General features: G+C 36.4%; 1 protein-coding gene across 7 annotated transcripts in view; it reads left to right on the forward strand.

The window, feature by feature from the left end:
• LOC126978781 (cytochrome P450 9e2-like) overlaps positions 1–27,450 on the forward strand; it is a 44,347-nt gene that overhangs the window by 9,971 nt on the left and 6,926 nt on the right. Inside the window, exons 6-11 of one of the 7 annotated variants that reach the window (XM_050827846.1) lie at positions 1,696–1,831; positions 9,014–9,112; positions 9,482–9,703; positions 9,950–10,050; positions 10,258–10,426; positions 11,850–12,422. The exons of 1 other annotated variant lie outside the window; for it this stretch is intronic. In XM_050827846.1, the coding sequence (XP_050683803.1) occupies positions 1,696–1,831; positions 9,014–9,112; positions 9,482–9,703; positions 9,950–10,050; positions 10,258–10,426; positions 11,850–12,016 (894 nt within the window). In that variant the 3' untranslated portion in view covers positions 12,017–12,422. Of the gene's footprint in view, positions 1–1,695; positions 1,832–9,013; positions 9,113–9,481; positions 9,704–9,949; positions 10,051–10,257; positions 10,427–11,849; positions 12,423–16,627; positions 16,732–18,384; positions 18,619–19,986; positions 20,151–20,402; positions 20,541–26,743; positions 26,944–27,450 lie in introns of those variants that run through there. 5 more of the 7 variants (XM_050827849.1, XM_050827852.1, XM_050827847.1 and 2 more) reach the window with 5 other exon arrangements.

The following is a 27,450-nucleotide window of genomic DNA, read 5'->3' on the forward strand; positions in this document are numbered from 1 at the left end:
CTCCGTTAGAGATCCTGTTTACCCTTGCACGCTTATTTCGTCTATAGTTAGTCTATATACTGGCACATAGTCTGGCCATAAATACTGTTACAATTAAAAATAAACAAAATATTACATTTGAATTTGAAATGAAATGAAATGATTTATTTGAATGAATCGTGGTAACATAGTTGTTAACAATTAATTGGTGTACAGCACAATTCGCCAATTTATCGGCATACAAATATTTGATTGTCAATATTGGAATTTTTATATTTATACGTCATTAATACACATTACATAGCTTTAATTCAATAATATAATATAAAAAAAACATTAGCTTGTAGGTACCTCTCAAAAAATTACATTTAAATACTATTATTTTTGGCTAAAGAATTCATACTAATTAATACTATAAAAGCATTTATCTATTAGCCATCATTTTAATTTTTTATACATTAATGTTTTAGGCATCTCTCTAATATTCTTTGGAAGGTGGTTAAAGACCCTAATACAAATACGAGTAACATTTGGAATCTGTCATTTTTATATGATTGTTCATTGAGTTTTCTCATTTTGGCGCCAATACATTGTACAATATTTTGCGATATTAAAATGAATTGGGTTGGTAAGGAGAACCGAATCGTTGTGATTGATGTTACACAAAGTAGGTATGGAGCTAAATGCAATTATAAAAACTATCCATTCGCTTGTAAAATGTTTGTGTACCGAGCTATTAATAGGCACAATGAGACCACCTCTGTTTGTGACAGAAATAGATCTGACCGTTCACGAAGTGTTCGTACGAAAAAGGTGGCCAAAGCAGTAAGGGGAAGAATTCTAAAAAATCCTGTCTGAAAGCGAAAGACATGTCGCGTATTTTAAAAGATTACATAGGACTCACTGCCTATAATAGACGTACTGGTCATTTCTTAACTGATAATTAAAAAAAAGAATAGGGTGGTAAACATAGAGGTCACTCGTCGAATCCAACTCGGATGGGCTGCGTTCGGGAGGCTTCGTAAAACCTTCTCGTCCCAAATACCACAATGCCTGAAGACGAAGGTTTTCAACCAGTGTGTGTAGCCAGTGACGACTGACGGTACGCAGACGTGGTCGCTAACTATGGGCCTTATGAGAAAGCTCATGGTCGCTCAGAGGGCAATGGAGAGGGCTTTGCTCGGAATTTCTCTGAGAGATCGAATCAGAAATGAGGATATCCGTAGGAGATCCAAAGTTACCGACATAGTCCAAATGATTGCGAAACTGAAGTGGCAGTGGGCAGGGTACATAGTTCGACGGATAGATGGCCGTTGAGGTGGTAAAGTCCTCGAATGGCGACCACGTACCGGAAGACGTAGTGTTGGTAGGCCCCCCACAAGATGGTCCGACGATCTGGTCAAGATCGCCGGAATACGTTGGATGAGGGCAGCGCAGGACCGATTGTCGTGGAAATCTTTGGGGGAGGCCTTGTCCAGCAGTGGACGTCTTCCGGCTGATGATGATGATGATGATGATGATGAGGGTGGTAAAATCGAGACAACAAGAGTTATTTGCAATAGATTTTTTTTTGTTTCAGTATTTATGGAAAGACTAGGTATTGCAAGTCTGTGTTTCAAACAGTATAGTATTTATTCTAGCATTCAGGTCATTTCCCAGAACACAGCCTGCTAAGATGGAAGCTATGCTTAAGATTTTTGACATTTGTTTTTACAGAGACTGAAGCTGACATTATTTTCGAAAGACACTACAAATTTCTTCATTAGCCTGGTATTGGATACGATGAAGAACCGAGAAGAAAACAATATTATTCGTCCTGATATGATACATCTCCTCATGGAGGCTAAGAAAGGTTTTTTTGAATTATATTGAAATTTAGGTCTAACATTTTTAATGTCCACAAAGCATATACTAAGGTATAGACTATCTGTCCAATTTTGTCAATGTGTTGGCTAGTGGTTTAATATTCAAAATACTAAGGAGTGTTTACATCTTCAAATCAGTCAATAATAATCGGTTACGGTAGCAATATATTGACTTACCTTTTCTATCGTGCTGTATTGCCGTTAGAGAGCTTCTTCTCTTTCGCTTGCTGTGCTTGTCTATAAGCTAGTATATTGTAAGTCTATGAATTAAATAGTGGTGAACGGCTAATGTTCATAATACATTGAATGTCTTCACTAGAACTGTTATATTCCAGTGACGTACTATAAACAACTAGGCTCCTATTTAAAGGTCCTCAAAAATGTCCAACGGGCGTTGTATATACATATATTAACTTATATAGATACTTTATTCAAACAAAACAAATCTTATACAGATAGATAGATATGCTGTCTTCTTATACAGATAACATTCATTCAAATTAACACCTTAAATGTTCAATATACTCTCATAACAAGTGTTAGCACTAGGTCACGCACAACGGACGCGAACACGAGGCATGAACATTTTGTTTTAGCAATATAAATGTACATAGTATTTTCTTTGATTAACGCGAGTGTTACACATTTAAATAAAACACTTTTTTAAAGGATTAATACTCTTGTAGCCATAATTTTTACATTAGATTTTGCTTAAAAAATACATTTTTATTATTTATTACTTTAGCTAACCCGACGTGTCGAGGCCATTCCAGATCACGTTTTTAGGGGGACTGCGGCTGAAACGAGTCAGTAACACAGTTACAATTACACGCGTTTTAACTCTTTAAACGAGTGCTTCATTTAATTTTATATGTAATTGTTTAGCAAAAATGATTAAAAACGTCAAGTTAGTTACACAATTTTCTTAATGTAAAGCGATACTCCATTATCGTTAAGTTTGAATATGCTGTTATTTGGACAGTATTTCATTGAACACTTTGGTATTGCGTGGCGTTGAATTCAAAGCGCTGTCAAAGCACAACTGAACTCTGCATGTTGTGATTGTGAGTTTAGATGTTTCATGTGCGTCAATGCTATACCAACAAAATTTCCGGCCACTTCTTCTTCATTGAAACTTCAAGCCTTGATGGTGGTCATAATTTGAAACTTAAATATAAAACTTGGAGATAATATTTATTAAAGAAAATTTAATAAGTGTGTTTCCTGCATCGTTTGAACTTGGTTCAGATGATTTTGCAATGAATCATCAATTTTCGTAGATTTGTACTGAGACCTTTAATTTTTCTGATTTTTTTTTTATAACATTACTTTGTTTATAATTACTTATCTGCGATAACATGTTATTATTAAACATTATCAATTAAAATCTTGAATTAGTACTTATCTACTATATTATCATGAATCAATTGTGAACAACATAATATGAATACAAGTATACTGCGTAATTTTGCCCTGTACTTTTCCCGGGGCGTAAAAAGAATAGGGGAGTCCCAGGCCCATGGGTGTCGTAAGAGGCGACTAAGGGCTTTTTAGAAGTGGGAGAGTCACGCTGACGTCTTTTGACGTCAGCACAATCGGGCCAGACTCGTCCGGGTTAATTACCACACTCGCACAGAATACCGGCGTGAAGTAAGATTTTACCCCAGGAGGGTACCGGCTCTACAAGAGTTGGATAATCCCTCCCCGGGCACTCTAGCCCGGGCTGCCCTTCGTATTCTGGAGAGGGCACAGAACCGCGCATGACCAAGGACAAACGAGGCAGTATCACCACGGCACTCCGCTCCACACTCAACGTGGACTTTTGCAATATCAGGGGAATTCACTCCAATTTAAACGCCGTCCACCACCACCTTGAGACGGCGCAGCCGGCCTTGTGTTTCCTTACTGAGACGCAGATATCTCGACCTAGCGATACGTCATATTTAACGTACCCCGGGTACAAAATTGAGCACAATTTTTTGCCTCATGCCGGGGTATGTGTGTACGTTAGGGAGGATATCTGCTGTCGCCGTCTCGGCAATTTTGAGGGTAGGGACCTGTCCACTCTCTGGCTCCGCGTAGATTTAGAGGACCGCGTCCGCATGTGTGTTTACAGGTCCCATAGTGGTAACGCAGAAACCGATCATCTCATGGGCTGCATTCAAGCGGCAATTACCGACGTACTACGATTACAGCGGAGGGGATCTGTGCAGATCCCCTCCGCTGTAATCGTAGTCTTGGGTGATTTCAACGGGCACAATGCCGAATGGCTTGGATCACGTACCACTGACTACGCAGGGCGATCTGTGCATAATTTTGCATTGGCGTATGGTCTGTCCCAATTGGTTGAGTCGCCAACGCGGCTCCCGGATGTGGATAGCCACATGCCGTCCTTATTGGATCTTCTGCTGACTACACATCCCGATGGTTTTTGTCGACGCCCCTCTCGGAACGTCCGACCATTGCCTGGTCAAGAGTGTAGTGCCTATCCGACGCCAACGTCGCAGACCACCAGCGACCCGCCGCGTTTGGCACTACAAGTCAGCAGATTGGGATAGGATGCGTTCCTTTTTTGCATCCTACCCTTGGAGCAGGATTTGTTTCCCTTCGGATGATCCTAGTGCCTGCGCCGTTGCAGTAGCCGATGTGATACTACAGGGTATGGATATTTTTATACCAAACTCTGTAGTACCCATCGGTGGCAGATCACAGCCCTGGTTCGATGCGTCTGTTAAAGCATCTGACTGCAAAAAACAGGCGTATTGAACTTGGGTTGCGGCGCTAGGCACAAAGGATCCGAACTGCACAATTCTTAAGAGGAAATATAACCGTGCCTCCAGATTTTTTAAGCGGCAAATCGCCCGTGCAAAGTCAAAACACGTCGTCAAAATCGGCGAGCAGCTTTCCAGTTCCCCGAAGGGAACACGCAAGTTCTGGTCGTTGTCGAAAGCTGCTCTTGGTAACTTCAGCCAGCCGTCCATGCCGCCGTTGCACATGAGGAATAACACCCTGGCCCATACGGCAAAAGAGAAAGCCGATCTCTTGTGCACTCTTTTCGCCTCCAACTCGACTCTTGACGACAACGGAAAAACACCGCCGACCACCGCGGTGTCAGAGTTCTATGCCTGAAGTACAGTTCAGACAGAAAACTGTTAGGCGAGCTCTGTTTTCGTTGGACGTCTGGAATTCGAGCGGGCCGGATGGCATTTCTCCAATCGTGCTTAGAACGTGTGCCCCTGAGTTGACGCCGGTGCTAACGCGTTTATTCCGGCACTCTTATTCTAAAGGCGTAGTCCCTGACTCATGGAAGTCAGCCCTTGGCCATCCGATCCAAAAAAAAGGAGACAGTTCGGATCCGGCAAACTACAGGCCTATTGCTATTACCTCCCTGCTCTCCAAAATCATGGAGAGCATAATTAGCCGTCAGCTCGTGGTATATCTAGAGGGTCACCAGTTGATCAACGACCGACAATACGGGTTTCGCCACGGTCGGTCGGTAGGTGATCTTCTGGTATACCTAATACATAGATGGGCTGTGGCTATTGAAAGCAAGGGGGAAGGCCTGGCAGTTAGCCTGGATATAGCGAAGGCCTTTAATCGTGTATGGCACAAGGCTCTCCTCTCCAAACTTCCATCATTTGGGCTTCCCGAGAGCTTGAGCAAGTGGACCTCCAGCTTCCTCACTGGGCGCAGCATACAGGTCGTTGTCGACGGATATTGCTCGAACCCGAAGCCCGTGAATGCTGGAGTGCCCCAAGGCTGTGTGCTGTCTCCCACGCTGTTTCTTCTGCATATCAATGATATGTTGGACACCTCCAACATTCATTGCTATGCAGACGATAGCACTGGTGATGCCGTATACACTGGCCATGCAGGTCTCTCTCGGTAAATCGTCGACCAATGCCGCGAGAAACTTGTGTCTTCTATCGAGTCCTCTCTTGAGAAGGTCGCGGAATGGGGAAAATTGAACCTTGTCCAATTTAACCCCCAGAAGACTCAAGTTTGCGCGTTTACCACAAAAAAAACCCCATTTGTCGTATCACCGCTCTTCGAGAACACTTCTCTTAAAGCCGCACCTAGTATCGGAATACTGGGTCTCGAAATCTCGAGCGATTGCCAATTTCGTGGTCATCTGGAAGGCAAAGCCAAATTGGCTTCAAAGAAACTGGGCGTCATTAATAGAGCACGGCAATACTTCAAGCCGGCCCACATACTAGCGCTCTACAAAGCGCAGGTCCGGCCACACATGGAGTACTGGTCTAGCGCACCCCAGTATCAGCTCGATCCATTTGACCGCGTGCAACGCAGAGCAGCTCGAATTGTTGGGGACCCAGTGCTCTGTGAACGGCTGGATCACTTGGCGTTGCGTAGAGACGTCGCTTCATTGTGTGTCTTCTACCGCATTTATCACGGGGAGTGTTCCGAAGAGCTGTTTAACCTGATTCCTGCCGCCGAATTCCACCTTCGCACGACACGCCACAAGTTAGGATATCATCCTCACCATCTGGATGTGTGGCGGTCCTCCACAGTGCGGTTTTCAAGGAGCTTTCTTCCACGTACTACAAAGCTGTGGAATGAGCTTCCTTGTGCGGTATTTCAGGGACGATACGACATGGGTACCTTCAAAAAAAGCGCGTACACATTCCTTAAAGGCCAGCAACGCTCCTGTGATTCCTCTGGAGATTGTAGGCGGCGGTGATCACTTAACAACAGGTGACCCGTACGCTCGTTTGTCCTCCTATTCCATAAAAAATAATACTTAATGTGACAATTATGATTGTACAAATAAAATCTTGTATGTTTTGTTGTCTCTTAGGTTGCGCCTTCATCTACAGGATCTACTTTACATTTGATAACCTGCTCGACCTCAATATTTGCATATTAGGGAATAGACTGAGATGTGGCTCTTGCAAATCTAGTTCGCTCAGTTGGAAAGAGCACTCGCACGGAAGGCGAGAGGGTTCGAGGTTCGCTGGTTCGAGTCCCCCATCGTTGTTTAAATTTTGTTGTCAGTTTTTTTGTGTAATTAATCCCAAAACTGAGGGTTATCACTTTAAAAACATAACTATTTTACACATACTACATAATTATTGTTTCTCTTCGTCAATAGATAGTTGACTGTTCAATTTGGCGAGTTTGATTCGCTTCCTTCTTGATTTATCACTAGCATTCACCCAAGGCTTTCCTCGCATTGATGTCCTTTAATAAGCGTCAAATATTAAGTATTCCTCTATTGCCTCGATATCAGTACACCTTGTTAGAAAAATGCTCATATAGCATTATTGCAAAATACGGTTTGTCATCTCTTATTCTTGTTCATCATCATCATCATCTTCTCATCTTGTGGGGGGATACCAATACTGCGTCGTCAAATACATACGTGGTCGCCATTCGAGGACTTTATTGCCCCACCGGCCATCTGTCCGTCGAAATATGTACCCTGCCTAATGCCACTTCACTTTCGCAATCACTTGGGCTATGTCGGTAACTTTGTTTCTCCTACAGATCTCCTCACTTCTGATCCGATATCGCAGGGAAACTCAGAGCATAGCCCTCTCCATTACCCTCTGACCGACCATGAGCTTTCTCATAATTTTCTCATAGCCAATCCTGTTCATTTGCTGTAAATATAGTAGCTGAAAGTTTACTACAGTCAGATCTGAACGTACTATATGTTTTACAGTAGGTACAAACATTTGTTGCCTTATCAGTTCGCTATGGCCTGTTTGCATGATCGCTGTAAGATTCTTATCGCAGTTTTAAAAAGTATTTTCTTATAAAAGTCAGTAAGAAGACAGTACAAGATATGTAGTCAATTTAGCCTAGTAGTAGGCATAATAAGTCTATGTCTGCTCCTTGTGTTAATCATCCAAATACGTGGGGTGCCCAAGTAATGATGTCAGACGAGGATTAGATAGATGTCATTTTTCTTTGTCCCTTTTTAAGGAATCGGTAAGAATTTTTCTTGATAAAATGTGTCCTCTTCTGTACCCCTGACCATGTGTGTACAAAATACCATAAGGCCCGGCTTCCACCAAAGCGGAGAGAAGAGGAGACGAGAGGAGATTAGCCCCGAAGTGGTCAGGTTATTTCCCCTAAAGCGGAGAGGAGATGTGAGCTGTGAGAGCTCGAAAATCAAAATGAGTTATTTGATATCTACGAAATTAAGACGTCATGTTGTTACAAAAGTCATATTTCAATTTGCTCGAGGAAGAGGAATTACAGGTACACAATTATTTCTTCAATATTTAAACTTTGACGGCAAATATTATTTAAAAAAAACCGACAACAATAACAAAAATTGCTTAATAATAAATATTTAATGTATTACCGACTATATTATATTTACAACAGTTAATGTAATTCTATAAGAATATTTTTGGAGCCTTCTCCTTTTTTTGAGTTAAAACACGTCGCTAAACTACTAAAGTTGGTTAAAAATACGGAAGGAACGCCTTTTGCATTCAAGATCAGTGAATCGAATAAATGACGCCTTTGGGTGTGCGAGACGCGGGGAGAAGGTGCGGGGAAGAGCCCAACAGGAAAAGACCGCCTGACTACAGACATCTCACATCTCCGCTATGCCGCTTGCTCGCCCGCGGCACAATATCAAAGAAAAATTAGACCTAATCTCCTCTCCGCTTGATCCATTTCCACCGAAGCTAAGCGGAGAAGAGATGTGAGAATAACGACATCTGATTGGTTATCAAAACGCATCTCCCCTCTTCCCCGCTTTGGTGGAAACCGGGCCTATTGATAGGCAGAGTTTGTTACACCATGAAAACGTAACAAACAAACAAATACATATTCGCATTTATAATATAAGTTAGGATGGTAGACAAGAGTTAATAGTAAATGTTGTGAACTCTATACCCTAATACGCATCGATTATTATATCGGTCTTTTAATTAAATGTCGTGCATGAACCGTTTTTGACGTGATAATGTCTTATTATTCGATGAACGCCGCGGCCGGCTGTACGCACGAAAAATGTCACGTTCCGTCTGAGCCGAGGGTGCAAGCGAGAGAGAGGAACAAGCGATAGAGAGGCACGATAGGCCTCAGCTTCGGCTTATGACGCATCTTGTTCTTTTATTATTAGTATCGGTCGGCGATTTCCGTAATAATAGCAATAATAAACCAACCACAACCAATTTTTTACCTTTAAGGACATTTGAAACATGATGAAACGACAAAAGACAAGGTTGGCGATACTGGTTTCGCGACCGTTGAAGAGTCTGCAGTTGGAAAGAAATCATCACATAGAGGTAATAATCAAATAACATGTTATTTATTTTTAATGAGTTCAGATGTACAAGTTTAATACATGCGGTACAGCAGATGGTAAAATAATGTGATAATATCTGCCCATATTCTCTTGTAACACCAGAGAACCTATAATAACGTTTATAAACCAATGAATTAACGTAAATATAAATTCGAAAGCTGAAAATTGTTACTTACTTGGCAGGCGAAGATCGAACCGAAGCACCATTAGCAAGAGTTAGATCTATTTTCAATAGTAAATGAATTTTAGAGATAGACTGAACTTTTAATACTTCTTTTAATGTTTAATATTTCATTATATTTTGCTTTATTAAAAATGTATCATAAAATGAAAATGACAATATTTTCAGAATGGTCTGATACAGATTTGGTCGCCCAAGCTGTGTTGTTTTTTATCGGAGGATTCGAAACCATCTCAATCGGCATGTCATTCACTCTTTATGAGTTAGCACTCCACCCAGAAGTTCAAGAAAGACTAGCTCAAGAGATAAAAGAGACACACAGCAAAAGTGAAGGAAAGTTGGACTTCGATCTGATACAGAACATGCAGTATTTGGATATGGTTATATCGGGTAAAAATTTTAAGATAAAACCGTCATTTCTATAGGCTTTTAAGAATTTGTTAGTAATGTACAAAGAAACATGTGTCTCATAAAATATTTTTAAGTAATATTATTTTAATAGATAAAAATCATTGCTCAAACGAATATATTTTAAATTGTATCCAAAAGACAATCATGCCGGATATTCCGGAAAGAAATATTACACCGTTTTGTTAAAAAATACGATTAATCAATTTTCATATTATGCCCTTTCAGAGGTTCTGAGATTGTGGCCCCCAGGCATATTGCTTGACCGGATCTGCTGTAAAGATTACAATATGGGAAAACCAAACAAATATGAAAAAAGAGATTTCATTGTAAGTAATTTTAAGCATGATAATATAATTTATTCTACTAAGAAAATTAATTAGTCAAAAAGAGAGACTTGCATGACACACAGACTACAAAATTAGATGCCATCGACCCACAAATAAAACGTATATACTTCAGTTTTGTTATTTCTCCATTCAGACAACATTTGAGTTATATTAATGTGTTCTAAAATAATACTTAATGTTTAACAGCTTCGTAAGGGAGATCTGATCGCGATTCCAGTGTTTTCTATCCATCGCGACGCAAAATACTTCCCTGAACCTGAAAAATTTAACCCAGAGCGTTTCTCCGATGAAAATAAACATTTGATCAACTCAATGACTTATATGCCGTTTGGTTTTGGGCCCAGAAATTGCATTGGTAAGTGTAATAAACAGTATTTTTCTGAATCTTGTTAAGGCACGATATTTAAAAGAGAATCTATTTCGAATTTGTTAAGATTCTCCCTAGATGCATCTCTATCTCGCCTTCAAAAATATTACTATATAGCAACATTTCTGAATTTTTAATTTTACGTTTTTTGTCCAAGTGTCTTAAAATATATTCTTTTAAAAATAATATTTAATGATTCTAGACAATTATTTCGCAGTAATATATCATATGAATAGGAATTATTGGGGTTTTTCAAGAAACCTGAGCGGCACTGCATTGTAATGGGCAGGGCGTATCAATTACTCTATCGGGCGTGTCTCTATATTTCTATTGTTACATATTTATAAACTTTCGTATATATGTACATTATTTTAATTTAGTGTTCAATTATGAATAGTAAAAGTAAAATATGTAGTTCAATTTAAAAGTTTGGTAAAATCATGGTATAACACTGACCTCTACTATATACCACTGGACTGGCGGCTGTCAAAGTGCTTTTGTGCCTGTTTGATTTTCGCCATTATGGCGCTGTTGGCCATGTAAAGAGTCTGCGGTACTAAAACTAGTGACGACAACCTCAGCAAACATCAATAGATAGTGGGAAACCATTTACAAAAAAAAAATTGTGTACTTTATTACGTTGATTCTTGAAGTATAAATAGCACGAAAAACGAACGAAATTAATTCAAAATGCAAAAATACTTCAGAGTTTTGTTCGTTCCTTCGCAGCCATTTGTATTTTATGTCAAAATTCGTTCCCTGGACGTTCGCGAGTGGCGCTTCAAATAGGCACAAAAAAATTACTGTCAAACATATGGAACAGCTTGTTCAGTGGTCTTATACAGGTCAGTGTGGTATAATAATATACTCCGCCTGGTATTCTCTTCCAGTGACAGCTGGTTCACATGATATTCCTAAGAATACATTATCAGTTGCGTTGACTGCTCTTAAACTATTTTCGAGTGAAACAACGCCATAGTTTGTGATGTGACTACAGATCACAGTATAACAGACAATATGTATGTATATGTCTACTGTGAGGATATTGATGAAATGGCGAGCTGTCAGAATGACATACATTATATCGTGTCGTCATCTTCGGTCATTGTGAGAAGAGAATACCAGGCGGAATAAAATATAATTAAATATTAATATAGTTTAATGCCAATGTATATTTTGTCAAGTCTTCACTAACTGTAAAGTTTGGCGATTGCCAAACTTCACAGTTTTAGATAAGTTTAAGATTTTATCGTCAAGCCTGATTAGGCTGAACAAGGCATAAGGCTCTCTTAAGTGATGATTTCTATACAATTTTTGGTCTAATTGTACCAATAAGTTAAGTGATTCCATGGGTATTAAACCATCTCATTTAATTGTCCTTCATTTATAATAATTTCTATTTTAATTTCAGGTTCAAGATTTGCTCTCCTAGAAATCAAGATGCTGATCTATCAGGTTCTACTGCGCATGGAAGTATCACCATGCGAGAAGACCTGCATCCCATCAAAACTGTCCCCAGAAACCACTAACCTCAAGCTTGTAGGAGATCATTGGTTGAATTTTAAAATTCGACAATAAATTTTAAATTGGCTCTACGTTCGTCTTTTAATGTTAAAGATGGTATGATAATAACAATCAGGGTTGAACAAAGCATATAAGATTTTATGACGATACGTCACTCGAACGGTACGCTCAGTTGGAAGAAGACTCGCACGGAACGCGAGAGGTCGTGGGTTCGAGTCCCGCATCGTTCACAAAATTTTATTTTCTAATTTTATTGTTTAATAATATTATATTAAAAGTTATAAGTATTTTAATAATATATTAAATGTAACGCATTTATTCATTCTGATTTTATGTTAGAATTGCATGTTGTAAGTAGTGCAGTTATTAAAATTTGAAATTGAATAAAGAAATTATTACATAAATGTAGCTTAGATTTTATACATGAATTCAATAAAGTTTTGCTAAAGATGGTTTTTAATTTGAGAATTGACAATAAACCAAAATTATTCATTATAATAAATACTGAATTTACTGTTAGCTTATACTTTTGAAATTATTGATTTGAATTCTGTTGGTGATGGTGGATTACAGAAACAAGTCATAATAGCTATCAGCGTATGAAACAATTAATTTGAAATATTATTTGTTACTTATAGACTAAAAATCAATTCAATTTTAACTCAATGTTCTAAGTAGATAAATCTAAGAATGTGTTCATTAGCACAATTCTTATTGTGTCTATTAAGGCGAAGATAGTATATTCTTGTGTTCTTTACACTAAGTATATACGAGTAGTAGTTATAGCTATTCACTGCTCTATAAATATTAAACTATGTTATCACTACACTAACTCAAGAGGATTAGTTATTTTGAGTCTTTTCTCTAGGTTAGTGTTGTCAAGGAGTTGGATACACTCAGCGTTCCCATGATGGGGAAGTCTTAGCTCATGAACTTCTGCATATTTTTGAATAATTTGTACGACTTAATCCACCTTAAGGTCTCGATGAAGGTCGTCGTTTCTTACGTACCAGGGGGCATTTACAAAACCTCGGAGCACTGTAATCTGAAAGAGTTGTATAATTTATATATTGGGTACAAACAGTTTACCAATGGGAGGTTCCTTTGCACCAGAAGTCGGCTAGATTATGGGTAACACAACGGCGCCTATTTCTGCCGTGAAGCAGTAATGTGTAAGCATTACTGTGTTTCGGTCTGAAGGGCGCCGTAGCAAGTGAAATTACTGGGCAAATGAGACTTGTAGTTACTTAAGTCTCAAGACTTAAGTAACTACAAGTTGACTTAAGTCTCAAGGTGACGAGCGTAGTAATAGTGCCGCTCAGAATGTTTTTTTTTAGTAATGGGCAGGGCGTATCAATCACTATCTAACTCGAACGCTGTTAAAAATTCTCAGAAATTTGAAAAGATATTAATCGTCATCCTATCCCGACTACATGAAGTACGAAGCCAATTTCACCGTTGAAGTAGAACGTGATTAGACCTCTTGAACGAATCTTACGCGTGTAAACGAGTTTACAATTTCGAATCGGGTTTCACCAACACAAAATAAAGGCAACTATAGGCCAAAACGCATTCAAGTTAACAATTGTAATATTGCTCATACTTAGCGATGACATTCTTGTCAGTTATTTGATACTTTCTTTTGTTTAAGACATGTAAACTCAGTTTACGTCAACATGCTCAAAAGTAATTGGTGAAATCACTTTGTGTTTAATCTACATCAGGGGTGCTCAAACGGTCGAATGCTTTTTGAGTCGATCTCGAGAAAAAAAATCCGATATAGAACTATTCACATATTTGACAGTTAGTTACGTACCATCTTATGAAAAGTATATAAACATCCAAAGTATACATCCAAAGTCACTCTTTAATTAAGTTTAGAATTTTAGACACTAGAACGCGTTTGTTTCGTAAGAACCATTAAACTCTCAATAAAGAATAATTACGACTTTTTCATTGATATTTTATACCTTATGCAGAACTACACTTACCTTGACTAAAAAATGCATATTATTGTGCGCAAAACTAATATCTATGTCATCGTGACACTCGACTTAGACGACAATCCTTCATCATACATACTTGAAGCCTCTCAGAGCCGATCGATCATAGTCTAACTATTTTGAGGTTCTAACTAACACTATCTAGAGCAATACTGGCATTTGAACTCTGTCTTATCAAGTTTGAAGTGTCATTGGTGAAATCGGGCGTTAAAAGTAAACACGAAATCAATCCGGCGGTTTTTGGCGTCACATATTAGGCCTCCTTTCGAAAAGTGGATTCGAACTTGGCCAACCTTTCTCAAGTGCTGCTGTTGCAGATGCTTTCATAAATTTCTTTGCAAGCATGTTTTCTACAAAGCCGATGTACAATCGACGTAGATGTATCTTATATGTAGGACACACTAAAAGTTTTGCGTAACTTAAAAAAAACAACATGTTATAACAAAAATATTAAGTTTATTGCTTTTCAAAATACTCTCCTTTACATTTTAAACATGTTTTAATGCGATCGAACCATTTTTTAAAACAGGACGACCACAGATCTGAAGGCATGTTTTCTACGTGCTGATTAAACGCTATCACTGCCTCTTCGGAATTGGTAAAAGTGAAACCTCTCATCTAATCTTTGATTTTGGGAAAAATACAGAAATCGCAGGGTGCTCACACACAGGTCGGGGCAATGTGCAGGATAGGTGAGTTTTACTTTTTCGGAGATAAAAATGACTTAGTTTTGTTGGCCGTGTGTGAAGAAGCGTTGTCATGATGTAGGAGAACGCGGCTTTTTGGTCGTCTTTCGCGATTTTTTTTCAAAACCCTGGGTAAAAAATGGTAGAGTACCACTCGGCATTAACACTCTTTTCATCTTCTAAGAATTGCGCAGATGGGACCCGTAGCTGAGAAAAAAAATTCGATCATTTTTTTACCAACGTTTCTCGCCTGCCTCACTTTTGTTGGCCTGTTCTAATTTTCAAACTTTTAGTGTGCCCCATATAGTTCCTATTCATATATTGTAAAATAGTCTATTGATTGAAAAGAGTAGCCGTTGAGTATCTTGAATGTTCTTCTCACGAGCTCTACATTTTCCAAACTTAAGCTAGATTTAGTTATTCAAAAAAAATATATTTATAGTGACGATTCAGAAGCGCTTACCTTAAGCCTTATTATATTATATAATAAGGTTTATTTAACTTTGGTATGACGAATAGTAATTATTTCGGCATCTTTCGTATAACGTCTGATAATGTAAATTATTTTTCGGGACAATGTAATTATTATGGTTCTTTCACCCATCATTCATTGTGTATCACTTTTTCAGATACGATGCACTGAAGTGGTTAATCAAATTTCCACGAAATGTTTCAAAATATTTCAAAAGAAATATTGTGCAACATTAGTATTGCACCATTATTATGATAACAATTTCTCCGTGAACCGATCTCACCGTGAAAAAGGACTTATTTATAAATCTGAAATTCGATAAAATACAGTGTTTAATCTGTTTTGACTGTTTTATATAAAACTGATATTGACAGTTACGAGGGTGATATATCATTTTATGTATTTACATAAATTAAGCGCTGTCTGTATGTTAATAAAAAATATCATATTGAAAATTCAATCATAACGCAAATTGAGTAAACATAAGTAGATCATCGTCGCGATGAATAGGCGATACAAGTGAGAAGGGGTGGTGCGCGGGGAGCACGCTTGCCGGCGATCTCTACGTGAGTGCCGGTAGAAGATTCAGGGTTTACACATCTAAGTTATTAAATTATAATTATTTAATAATAAAATACCTCGGAGAATAATTATTATTTGGAGATAACAGCGAGGAGGAAGAAGTCGAACGCGGGGTGAATATAACCTGGAGAAAATTCTGGAACTTAAAACAAATTTAAAAAAAGTGTTTTCCTCTGTATTTGAAAAAAAAAAAATGCACCTGCATTATACCGACTCTCACATGCGTTTGTCAATCGTGTACAAACAACACAAAAATAAAAACAAAACTATCTCACTGACGACCTGCCAGAAAGCAATGAAAAGGAGTCTGTTGAAAAGAAAAAAAGATTATAAGAGAAAACTTTAGGAAAAGGAGTCATCAATAATAGTTCTAATGGCATCAAGTTTGAAAAAATAAATGCCTTTTATGTCTTTTAAGTACGCTCTAACAAAAGGGCAGATCATGTGGTGAGATTCATGGACAAAAGATAATGAAGAGACAGTTGAAACGACAATTTGGGAAGGATCATCCGGCAGAAAAAAAAGAAGACCGCCCAAGAAACAGATGTGTTTATAAAATAATATAAAAACAGCAGGAAAAGAATGGAGAGGCAAAGGACAGAAGAGGGATGCATGGAGTAATGGAGTAAGCTGAAGGACGCCTACTCCCAGAGTGGGCTAACAATAACTTAACTTTTATATACGCGTAGTCTTAAGAAAATTTGGCAATAATGGTTGGAATAAAAAAGGCATATTATAGCATAAAATATAAAATCTCAGGTAGTTCAAAAATATTAGATTGCAAGTGATTTTTCTCAGAAACGCATAATGATACATCACCAACCTAAAATCACTTGTTATTGGAACCTGTTTGACGTACGCAAAACCGCGCGGTAATATTATATGCCAAACCAGATACAAATCATATATATAAAGAAAGATAATATGAATAGTCCTTGTAAATATTAATTCATACAAACATTGATACTCTAGTGTGCTTCACGTGAACGGTGTCCATCCGGTTTCGACTTAAACAGCTGATTTATAGTAAGTTTTTATTAACTTTATAACAAGATCTTATATTATGTTTATTTTGTTTTTAACACACTGATTTATTTAATTTTTATTATTTATTCAAGTTTACATACTAGATACATAATTTAAAATGAATGAATAAGCAATACTATAAGTGTTACTAAGTTTTTATTTACTATATAACTAACTCTATATTATTTTGGTTATAACACATTGGTTAATTTATTTATTTTTATTTATTTCTTCAGGCTTACCAACTAGATACATAATTTAACATATTATACAAGTAAGATTATAAGTGTTACTATTTATATATCTACACTAAAGGTATGCACATCGTTAATAAACTCAACAAGAAGAGCACTAAACAATTTTTTGTAATAAAATAAAGAATTATCTACAAATTACGATATTTACTAATCCATATTTATTATTTTAAATGAAAAGGATACATAGTTTTTTTTTAAAAATTAAAATAATAGGAATCAATTTTAAGATCTAATAGTTTATTAGTTAAAATGAAGTTTAAGTTGTAGCTATTTCTATAAAATTTATTAAATATTCCGCAATAAGTGCCATTATTTTGGAGAACATTAGGACAGTCTATAAGGTTTTATATGAGTTCGTAATAGAAAACCAACTCTTACGCCTTTTTCCACATATCATTTATATTTCATTCTTTTCTAATTCTTCCATTAATTTAAAACTAGTATTTTATCAAAATACTAGCTGACCCGGCAGACTTCGTACTGCCTCAATCGATAAATAAAATACCTAAACTTTTGTATAAAACAAACAAAAGGAATCATTTTACTACTTACGGTACGAATAAAATATTATTATTATTTTCGTTTAATTTACAAAATAGAGTTTTCCTGAAATACTAGCTATTTATAAGGTTTCGTTTTTGTTGGTGAGGTTAGGTTCAGATATATTTTTGGACAAAACTTAAGATTTATCAATCTACATAAAAATGCTGTAGTTAATCAACCTACAACAGTTACCTAAAATTAAGTTTATTTTTTACATCCCACACATCAAAGAAAAATTAAAATCGTTGTTTTTATTTAATGCCAAGCATTTTCATATTCATTCAATTCTTTTAAACCTTCTCTGGACAAATAATTCAAGACCAAAATTAGCCAAATCGGTCCAACCAATTAATTTTTATATATATAGATGTTGTATTGCTGTCAAATGGTTTAAGTAATTCAATATTAATAATATAGTCTATTCATCGTCCTTGTCTAATGTATCATGTATAACTTATCCAATGTTTTTATCGGTCTATTAATATCGATTGCGATTTCCGGAATCAGTTTGCGAATCTTCTCAGTTCCTTTTTTTATGGAAAAGGAGGACCAATGAGCGTACGGGTTACTTGAAATAAGTGATCACCACCGCCCACATTTTCTTGCAACACCAGAAAAATAACAGGAGCGTTACCTCTTACCATCTCCTATCCATCCTATAGACCCCTCACTCTATTGGTAACCCACTCCTTTTTTGAGGTCGTTAAAGTAAAATGGAGTTATAATAACATTAGGTAACAAAACAAATTGAAAAGCCTTGATTATGTCTTTCATAAAACATAAGCAATAAGAAAATGCGATGTTTCATCGACAAGTAATGACTTGGTAACCGAAAACTTGTCTTCAATTTTAGATTATCCATTGGACTTTGGAGTCCCGAACTAAACATGCTGTTTCTAATATGGGCGGTGGTACTGTTCGCTACCTTGTACCTTTATCTGCGGAGTGTCTACACGAAATTCTCGGCTAGTGGTGTGAAGAATCCGCCCACAATTCCACTGCTGGGCAACGTTCTTCCCCTTCTGTTGCGCAGAAGACATTTCGCGGATGACATTGATGTTTACTACAACCAATATCCCGAAGAAAGGTAATTTGTTTTTGTTTCTGATTTACTATCCGTATTTTGGTATTTAAATGATACTGCTTATTATATACTTCAATATATCTATGAGTATTTACCTAATATATATATAAAGAGTCATAATCTATCAAAATAAGATTAGATTTTATTTCATAAATAATGGAATAGGTTGCACGAAGTAATTATCGATTTTGTTCGACGTCGTACATATTGAAAGATAGAATACACTAATCTTAGCTAGTCGAAAAAAACTGACTTGACAGCTAGCCTCTATTTTGAGCAATGCATGCACACTAACACAAAGTTACGTACAAATCGCGAGTGTTAGACTTAGTTTGCCACGAAGACAAAACTAATAAACCTGGCCTGTTTAACCATTAGTTGTCTAGCAGCAATAGGCTCTATCTATACTAATATGTGGATAACGAGATATAGATAATAATAATATAACGCAGAACACAATAATAAAATTATTTTTAATTAATATCTGAAAACACAGAACAATTACGATAAAACATTAAAATTAAAATAGGTCCAATTTGACAGGAGACTATTGGAGACTAAATTGTGTCAAAACGTTTTTATGTAAGGATAGTTATCTCACTCTCACACAGGGTTCGACTTTTACGTAGTATACTAAGGTTATGGTATAGTTGGTTACACATTGACAAAATATATACGTCTAGTATAATCAAGATATCTGCTATGATTCTTTTACCAGCCAAGGTGTGTGGAGCACCATCTCCGGAGCATGTGAAATGATAATAATGAAAAAAAAAAAACATATATCGCAACTAAATTAGGTATTTTTATTTTGATTTCTTTGATTGTATGTCTGATGCGGTACTATCAATCATCATCAAAACAACACAATATGAAACTACAAAAAACAAACATAATATTAAAATCACATTTCTGAGAAGGCAATCAATAATACAATGTTTTTATAAACAACAATATTACGTGATAACCGGAATCTTTTTGCGACGGTAATTTGTAGTCATAATAAACATTACATAAGATGACGCATTAAAATATAAATCATAATATTGTCTAAGTAAAATACTTTTTAATGAATTAAAACGTGTGTAATTGTAACTGTACTTTTTAAAATAGGTTTTAGCATAAAACTTTTATTATTAATATTATTTTTTTTATTTTACCCGACGTTTCCTGAACAGAGCACGTTCTCAGGGGGACTGCGGTTGACAGGATTCGAGATTGGTATTTTTTATAGCTGTCATTGTGAAGATTTATCTATTTTCTTTTGGCAAAATTGTTAGTTAGTCAAAACCTAGTTGTTTTTAATTTGCGCAATGCGTTTTTATATAATAATAATGTCTTTTAGTATTTGTATTTAAATTATCTTTTTAGGTTTTTCGGGCGTTATGAATTTCTCAATCCATTAGTGGTGGTCCGCGACTTGGAATTGATAAAGAAAATAGCGATCAAAGACTTCGAATACTTCATCGATCATCGAGGCTTTTCTGATGAGAAGGTGGAACCATTATTCGCGAGAAATCTTTTTTCGCTCAAGGGTAAGAAGGCCTTATATATGTAATATTTCCCATCTATCCTTATCTTATCTATCCAAATCAGTTCCAGTAATAAAAGATTCGCTTTCCTTTTCTAACTTACTGTATTTCCATTGGAAATTTACTTCTGCGCTTTCATTTTTGCACTCGTGTTCATCTTTCCGCTAGTATTTTGTAAGTCCAGGCATACTTTTCTTACTTTCATCTTTCCCAGCTTGAATATCAAAGAATACTAAATATTAATGACGGTTGTAGGTGATGAATGGAAAGACATGCGATCAACTTTGAGTCCGGCCTTCACCAGCTCTAAGATCCGACTGATGGTTCCGTTCATGGAGGAGGTAGGGAACCAGATGATAGCGTCACTTAAGAAGAAGATTGAAGAAACTGGCGGTAAGATTATTATTTTAATATTCGGCATTCTATAGTTCCTAACATATCTTTGGTATTGGTATTGGTAAAGGGCTCCTGCTTCCGCAATTAGACCGCTTAATTGGGTCCATTTTGCGTGCAGTGTTGGCCAGTCATTCCAACCAGCCCAGCTCCTTCCAGAAGTTCAGAACACTCCTGGGGTGTTCGCAGACTTCCTGGAGCGACCTTGTATTTACTAAGGTTTGTGCCCGTTGGTTGGCCACCCCAGCTAACATATCTATTGTAAGAAAAAAAAAATTGTTAGCTTGACGTGACTGTACTTTAGATTTGTTTTCCATAAAGCGGTGAATAAGGTGATATACCACAGACAGTGGAAATAGTGCGAACACCCTCAGGCTCTTTCATTATAATTTTTTTTGTACGATGTAACATTGTAATTCAAATTTTTATTTTAAAAAGCCCGCCGAGTTTCTTGCGCCCGGTATTCTCAGGTCTGAGAATACGGGCGGATACGGATCGGACTCTGATCAGACGTAGTGCGAAAGCTCTCTGTGGTACACTATTTTTAATGGGTGGTGGTTTTTGACTTTAAATAAGTGATTTTAAATCCTCTTTTGAATAAAAATATTTGAATTTGATTTTTAATTTGAACAGTAGTAGTATGTTTGTAACTGAATACAAATATACAAATTTCATAACAATTTTCGGTCAGTCTGCCTGTCTGTCTGTGTTTTTTTCACGGTTCTATTGAACAGATTTTCATGAAACTTTCACGATATCCTTTAACGTAGATTGGAGCAACATTCAGGCTATATTTAAACAAATTCTAAAGTTTATGAACAAAAGGGCACAATATTTTATGACGCAGATATTATAGTATTTTTGATTTTATTATTTAAAAAAAATATATTTGAAATACATTGTACTTCTCAAATACATTTCATACTCCCTCGTCATTCATTTAAAATTCGTTTTATAATAAAAATAGATTAGCTGGAGAATCGCGCCGTGGGATCTTGTACTATTGCGTGAATCATTGCACGCTTCAAGTACATAGCCATTATTTTTCAATTTGGTTAACCGTCTCCTCGCCTATTATATCATTTAAGTAAGACGACAGATAAGTTTATTTTGGGAGCAAAGGGGAGATTGGTTAACCAAGGTCAATAGGTGTAATACGCAATTCACAGTGTTTAGATATTAGGTATAAAGGTTTATTTGTATTTTTGTTACCCATATAGCCCAGTGGTTAGTGAACCTGCCTACTGAGCTAGCCAGGTTCGCATCCCGGTAAGTGCAAATATTAAAATGATGAATACCGATGTTTGTTTCCTAGTCAATATCTATTTATGTATGTTTAAGTAGGTATGTTGTATTAAATATATCGTTGCCTTGTACCCATAGTACATGCTATGCCTAGTTTGGGGAAACATAATTAGTGTAAAAGTGTGTTAATATTATATTATTTGCAATTATAGTCATTTGTGATTATAGTCTGACCACTTCGTCTCACGTGGTGTCAGACGGTGTACTAAAGATGTCAGCGGGTACTGTTTACGGCAGTCTCACGCATTACCTTACCCCGCAACACCCGTTATCCGCTGACATACCCCGTCCCCGCCACCCTCTGTCACCCCGTGGAACGGTCGCGCACGAAGTCGTCGGTCTAAGGTTGTCAGCATCTCTACTAAGTTGTTTTTCTTATTTTTTAACAATTATTCTATGACCTTGAAAACCAAGAATGAAATGCATGAAAAATCTTTATTACTTCTATTGGAGATAACTATAGCATATCATTTTTATTCAATAGTTAATCCTAAATAAATTCTTACTGCAACTTGAATATTGAAGCTTGACTGTGTTATTAATAAACGCGAAGTAAATTTATTCAAAATTTTAAACTTTTTTTCTTTATCTTATCTTTGTAACTACAGAATTACATGACAGGGAGAATTAATCTTAAACTTGGAGTAACTTTACACTGCGTAAATTCAAACCTAAACATCCTAATAAATAAAACGCAAAGCTATTGAAGATAAAATATATTAGCATTTATTTGACTTTAGCTGGCGGCGCCATTTTTAGAATTAGCTTAGCATACAACAGGTATATTTTTAGAATAATTTTCTAAAAATCTTCCCAAAACATCAAAATCTAATGTAAAAACACAGAAACCATACATAGATAATTATTATATAGAGTCTCTAGCTGTAAGGCAACGCATGATAACAGGCCCGGCTTATTACTTTAGTGAGCATGACAAGTTACATCTAACACCCGCGATATGTAATGTCACTTTGTTTTAGTTTGCGTGAGTTGTTGAAGATAGAGGTTTACAAATCGACGCAATTTTTTTTATCATAAGTATATTATTATATAAAACCTGATATAGTATATGATACAATAACATAGTCATGCTTATTTATTATTCAGCAAACATTCATTAACATATCATTTACTACTGCGCAGTTTGAACAAAGGTTATATGTCGCACTATAACTGGAAGGTAATTAATATTATGTTGTTATCTGACGAAACATAAAGTTCTAAAGAAGTTTTTAATTTACCTTCAATCTATTGTATAAAATGATGACAACTTAGAAATTTGTTATTGTTCCGTAAGATTAATTATATCTGCTCAGCTAAGCAAAAATATTTACAATCAGTAACGGTCTATACATATAGATAAATCACTTCGTATAAAAACAAAAGCCGAAATATGGAAAATGTCACAAATTACACCATAATAAGCTTCAACTGCTAAATGTATATCTATACATTGCGGCATTTACTCCAGTTGTTTAAAATAATCTTGGTTAATAAGAAGCAATGTAAAACATTGTTGAAATAATATTGAATTTAGAACTCACAGTGACAGTTGAGACACAACTAAGGAGAAAAATTTGCTTACATTGTCTTTAAGCACTCTATTACCGTTCCCCTATGAGACAGCGAGTGATATGTCCTTATATGTTTTATTATATAGGAAGGCAAGTTTCTTTGAAGCCTAATTGGCTTCAAAGAAACTGGGCGTCATTAATAGAGCACGGCAATACTTCAAGCCGGCCCACATTCTAGCACTGTACAAAGCGCATGTCCGGCCACACATGGACTATTGCTGTCATCTCTTGTCTGGCGCACCCCAGTATCAGCTCGATCCATTTGACCGCGTGCAACGCAGAGCAGCTCGAATTTTCGGGGACCCAGTACTCTGTGAGCGGCTGGATCACTTGGCGTTGCATTGAGACGTCGCTTCATTGTGTGTCTTCTACCGCATTTATCACGGGGAGTGTTCCGAAGAGCTGTTTTACCTAATTCCTGCCGCCGAATTCCACCTTCGCACGACACGCCACAAGTTAGGATATTATCCTCTCCATCTGGATGCGTGGCGGTCCTCCACAGTGCGGTTTACAAGGAGCTTTCTTCCACGTACTACAAAGCTGTGGAATGAACTTCCTTGTGCGGTGTTTCCGGGACGATACGGCATGGGTACCTTCAAAAAAAGCGCGTACACCTTCCTTAAAGGCCGGCAACGCTCCTGTGATTCCTCTGGTGTTGCAAGAGAGTGTGGGCGGCGGTGATCACTTAACAACAGGTGACCCGTATGCTCATTTGTCCTCCTATTCCATGAAAAAAAAAAGGCTTTTGCATGGGGTGCCGAATGGTGGACACCACAGCGGCGATATTTTCTGTCATGAAGTATAGTAAGTAATGTGCTATCCATATTGTGTTTTAATTACAAATGTATAATTTTCAGACTTTTACGTGTAATATTAGACATAATTCCATAGCTTTATGTCAACGGATTTAACAACCTTGAGAGAGTCAAAATACACGTTTTTTGCGCCATAAACGGCGGTATCTTTTTGTAACGGTAGCTTAGAAGTTTTGATGTTTCACAGCTTTAAAATACTGTCGACATGAGCATTTCGTTTTAATGTCAACTCGATACCTCCACGCGTACCTGAGATAAAGGGTCTTGACAGACAGAAGGACGGATGTAAGGACGGACAACAAAATGATCCAATAAAGGTCTCGCTTTTGCCTTTTGAGGAAGCCAAAATAATAATATATTGCCTTTAATTTTGATGGTGAATTACTAATCATTAATTTTTTGGCTAAGGACCACCTAGTGTTACTGGATGTAAGAGGAATTGCACAGGGAGATTACATAGTTTGGTTGTATGCGGGAGAAAGTCTTTTTTAACCCAGCTGTGAATAAACATCTAGATAGTAATCATGTTAGGTATTCTTGGATACTCTGCCTAATATGTAGGCAGAGTTTTGCTTGAGATAAGTTATGAGCGAGATTGTCTTGAATGAGTCTAATTGTTTATTTTACGTCAATGATTAGAATTTTTGAAACTTATTAGTCATTACTTTAGACTCAGCCTTGTGACCATTCGTTGTTATATCGGGCAGGAAGGGGAGAGACAGTATGGATCACCTAGACCAGAGAAATAATGGGAGCGTTACGGGCTTTCAATTGATTTGACTTTTTAACAGACTTTAAACAGTCCACCTGTTCTCAATCAGTTTGGAAACTTTGTTTTTATGTATGTACACCGATTACGCTGAGATTTATGGTCTATTTTACGTGATTCTTTTGTAGTTATTTGGTCCCATAAAAATTTAGCACAGTTTTACCCAGTACTTATCATGTTATGATAATTATTGCTTACATGGACACTATAATTTTAGTTCAATAAATAGTTATTTACTTTACCTATAATTAAAGGTTGCAGGAGAGGAGAGAAATCTTTATTAAGTATAATACTTTTTCGTTTTTGAATTCGGTTTTCATTTATTATAAGCATCGCTTCATCTATTAGGTATACTTAAAATTCTTTGCACCTGTTCGTTGGAGTATGTTAATTGTACTTTATACAATAAAATGCGATAATTTATTAGATATGGACGAATGATATTGTTATCAGTATATCACAGCACATTGACTTGTATAATCAATTCAAGGTTATTTCTATAAATTTTATGATAAATTAACATTTTATGACTGTCTTATTATACTAATTTTACGATTTATGATATTTTCGTCAATCTGTGCGTATTTCTTCTTTTATAACTCGAGAACGGATTGCATGATCTTGATGAAAATTGTTGTGAATATCATAATTGTTTGATGCGATTACTACTAATGACAGTAATCACGACCATCATGTTCACGAAGTAACAGTACACAAACACTGAATTCAATGTTTGATACAGTTTATTCTTTATCTTATTTGTTTATTTTCTTAATCTAATTTGTTTTGTATATTATAGCCATTGTAAAATACTCTATTGATTAAAAAGTGTGGCCGTTGAGTTTCTTGTATGTTCTTCTCAAGAGCTTACTAGCTACGTTTTCAACATATAGTACATTCAGTAATTTAAAAGAAATATTTATAGTGATGGTTCAAAAGCGCTTAGTTTAAACCTAAATGAATAAAGTTTATTTGACTTAGAGTTTGACTTTGACCGGGTTAATGGATGACTATATTTGTACCCAAACTTTGTCGATTTAAAATTGGTAGAACAAAAACTACAACAATATTATTATAACCAAATGATTTCTATTGAAGGGTGAATTTTTTTCGTCATTTTCACTAAGCAATGTGAATGTATGTGGATTTGTGTGTTGTTGCTGTAGTTTTCCACGGTCTAGGTTTAGATAAATTATAGGTCTAGATGGAGCCTCTTGCTGCTAGGGAACCGATGAAAACAGGTCAGGTTTATTATACTTTAGTGTGCGTGACAAGCTACGTCTTACACTCGCGATTTGTATGTCACTCAGTGTATGTGTGCGTGAATTGCTCAAAATAGAGGTTGAACTCTCACCCTTAGTTTTTTTCGACGTTTTCACAGCTATCACAGTCTATCTACACGTATAAGTCATCTAATCTAATATCTATCTATGTATAGCTCTCTCAATCAATGTGTTGCCATTCGTATTGAATTAAGTATGAATTTTAGCAAAGCACACGTTTTATCCTTCAATTAAACCATCAATTATTTATATATCTCATTTCAATACCTATACATTGCCACATTTACTCCAGCTACTTAAAATACTCTTGGTGAATAAGCAGCAATGTAATGTAGAAAAGTGTGTGTGCTTACATTGCCTTTAAGCAAACTTGCAATTCCGCAATCAGACTGCGAACGATATGTCTTTATATGTGTATAGACCATAATTTGCTGTACTAATACACTTTACCTTTCAGGCCCAATTCAAGTTGAATGTAAAGACCTAACGAGTCGTTACGCCAATGACGTCATAGCATCGTGTGCATTTGGACTAAAAGTTGATTCACACCTGGATGCAAACAACACATTTTACGAACAAGGAAAGACTGCGTCTTCGTTCAAAATGCGACAGTTGTTAATGTTCTTTGCATATAGTGCTTTTCCCAGTATTGTTAAGGTAATGTTTTCTTGATATGAGAATGATCAATACAAAATGTGTTAATAGATATTTGTTTTACAAGATAGTTTCCGTTTTTGTTGCGAGTGCCGTGTTAGCCATGAAAAGCGAATTTTTCTATATTATATTATTGTTATAAAGGGTCTAAACTCAGCTGAGTTTTACGTAAGTTAAGTCTGAACAACTTATAAGTACGCTCTATAGACAGCCTTAAATAGAAAGATGAGCCTAGTGAGGGACTCAACGGCAAAAGAAACAAAATATTTGGTTGTCCTGTGACACATACAATTATTCATTCCTCTAGTGAAAAAATAAAAGATGTAACAATAATATTTATTTACATATATCACCATTGTCTGTTAAATGAAAATATAATATCTCCTTCATACCTTCTCTAACCAACTCGGCATTGGCGAAGTGTATGGCGCTTATTTCCATACCTAGCGATGTTGTTTTAAGAGCAAGCAAAGTTGACCTGTAATTGGATCTGCATCTCTATTTTATATC

Source organism: Leptidea sinapis, chromosome Z (assembly GCF_905404315.1).
Source record: "Leptidea sinapis chromosome Z, ilLepSina1.1, whole genome shotgun sequence".
NCBI lineage: Eukaryota > Metazoa > Arthropoda > Insecta > Lepidoptera > Pieridae > Leptidea > Leptidea sinapis.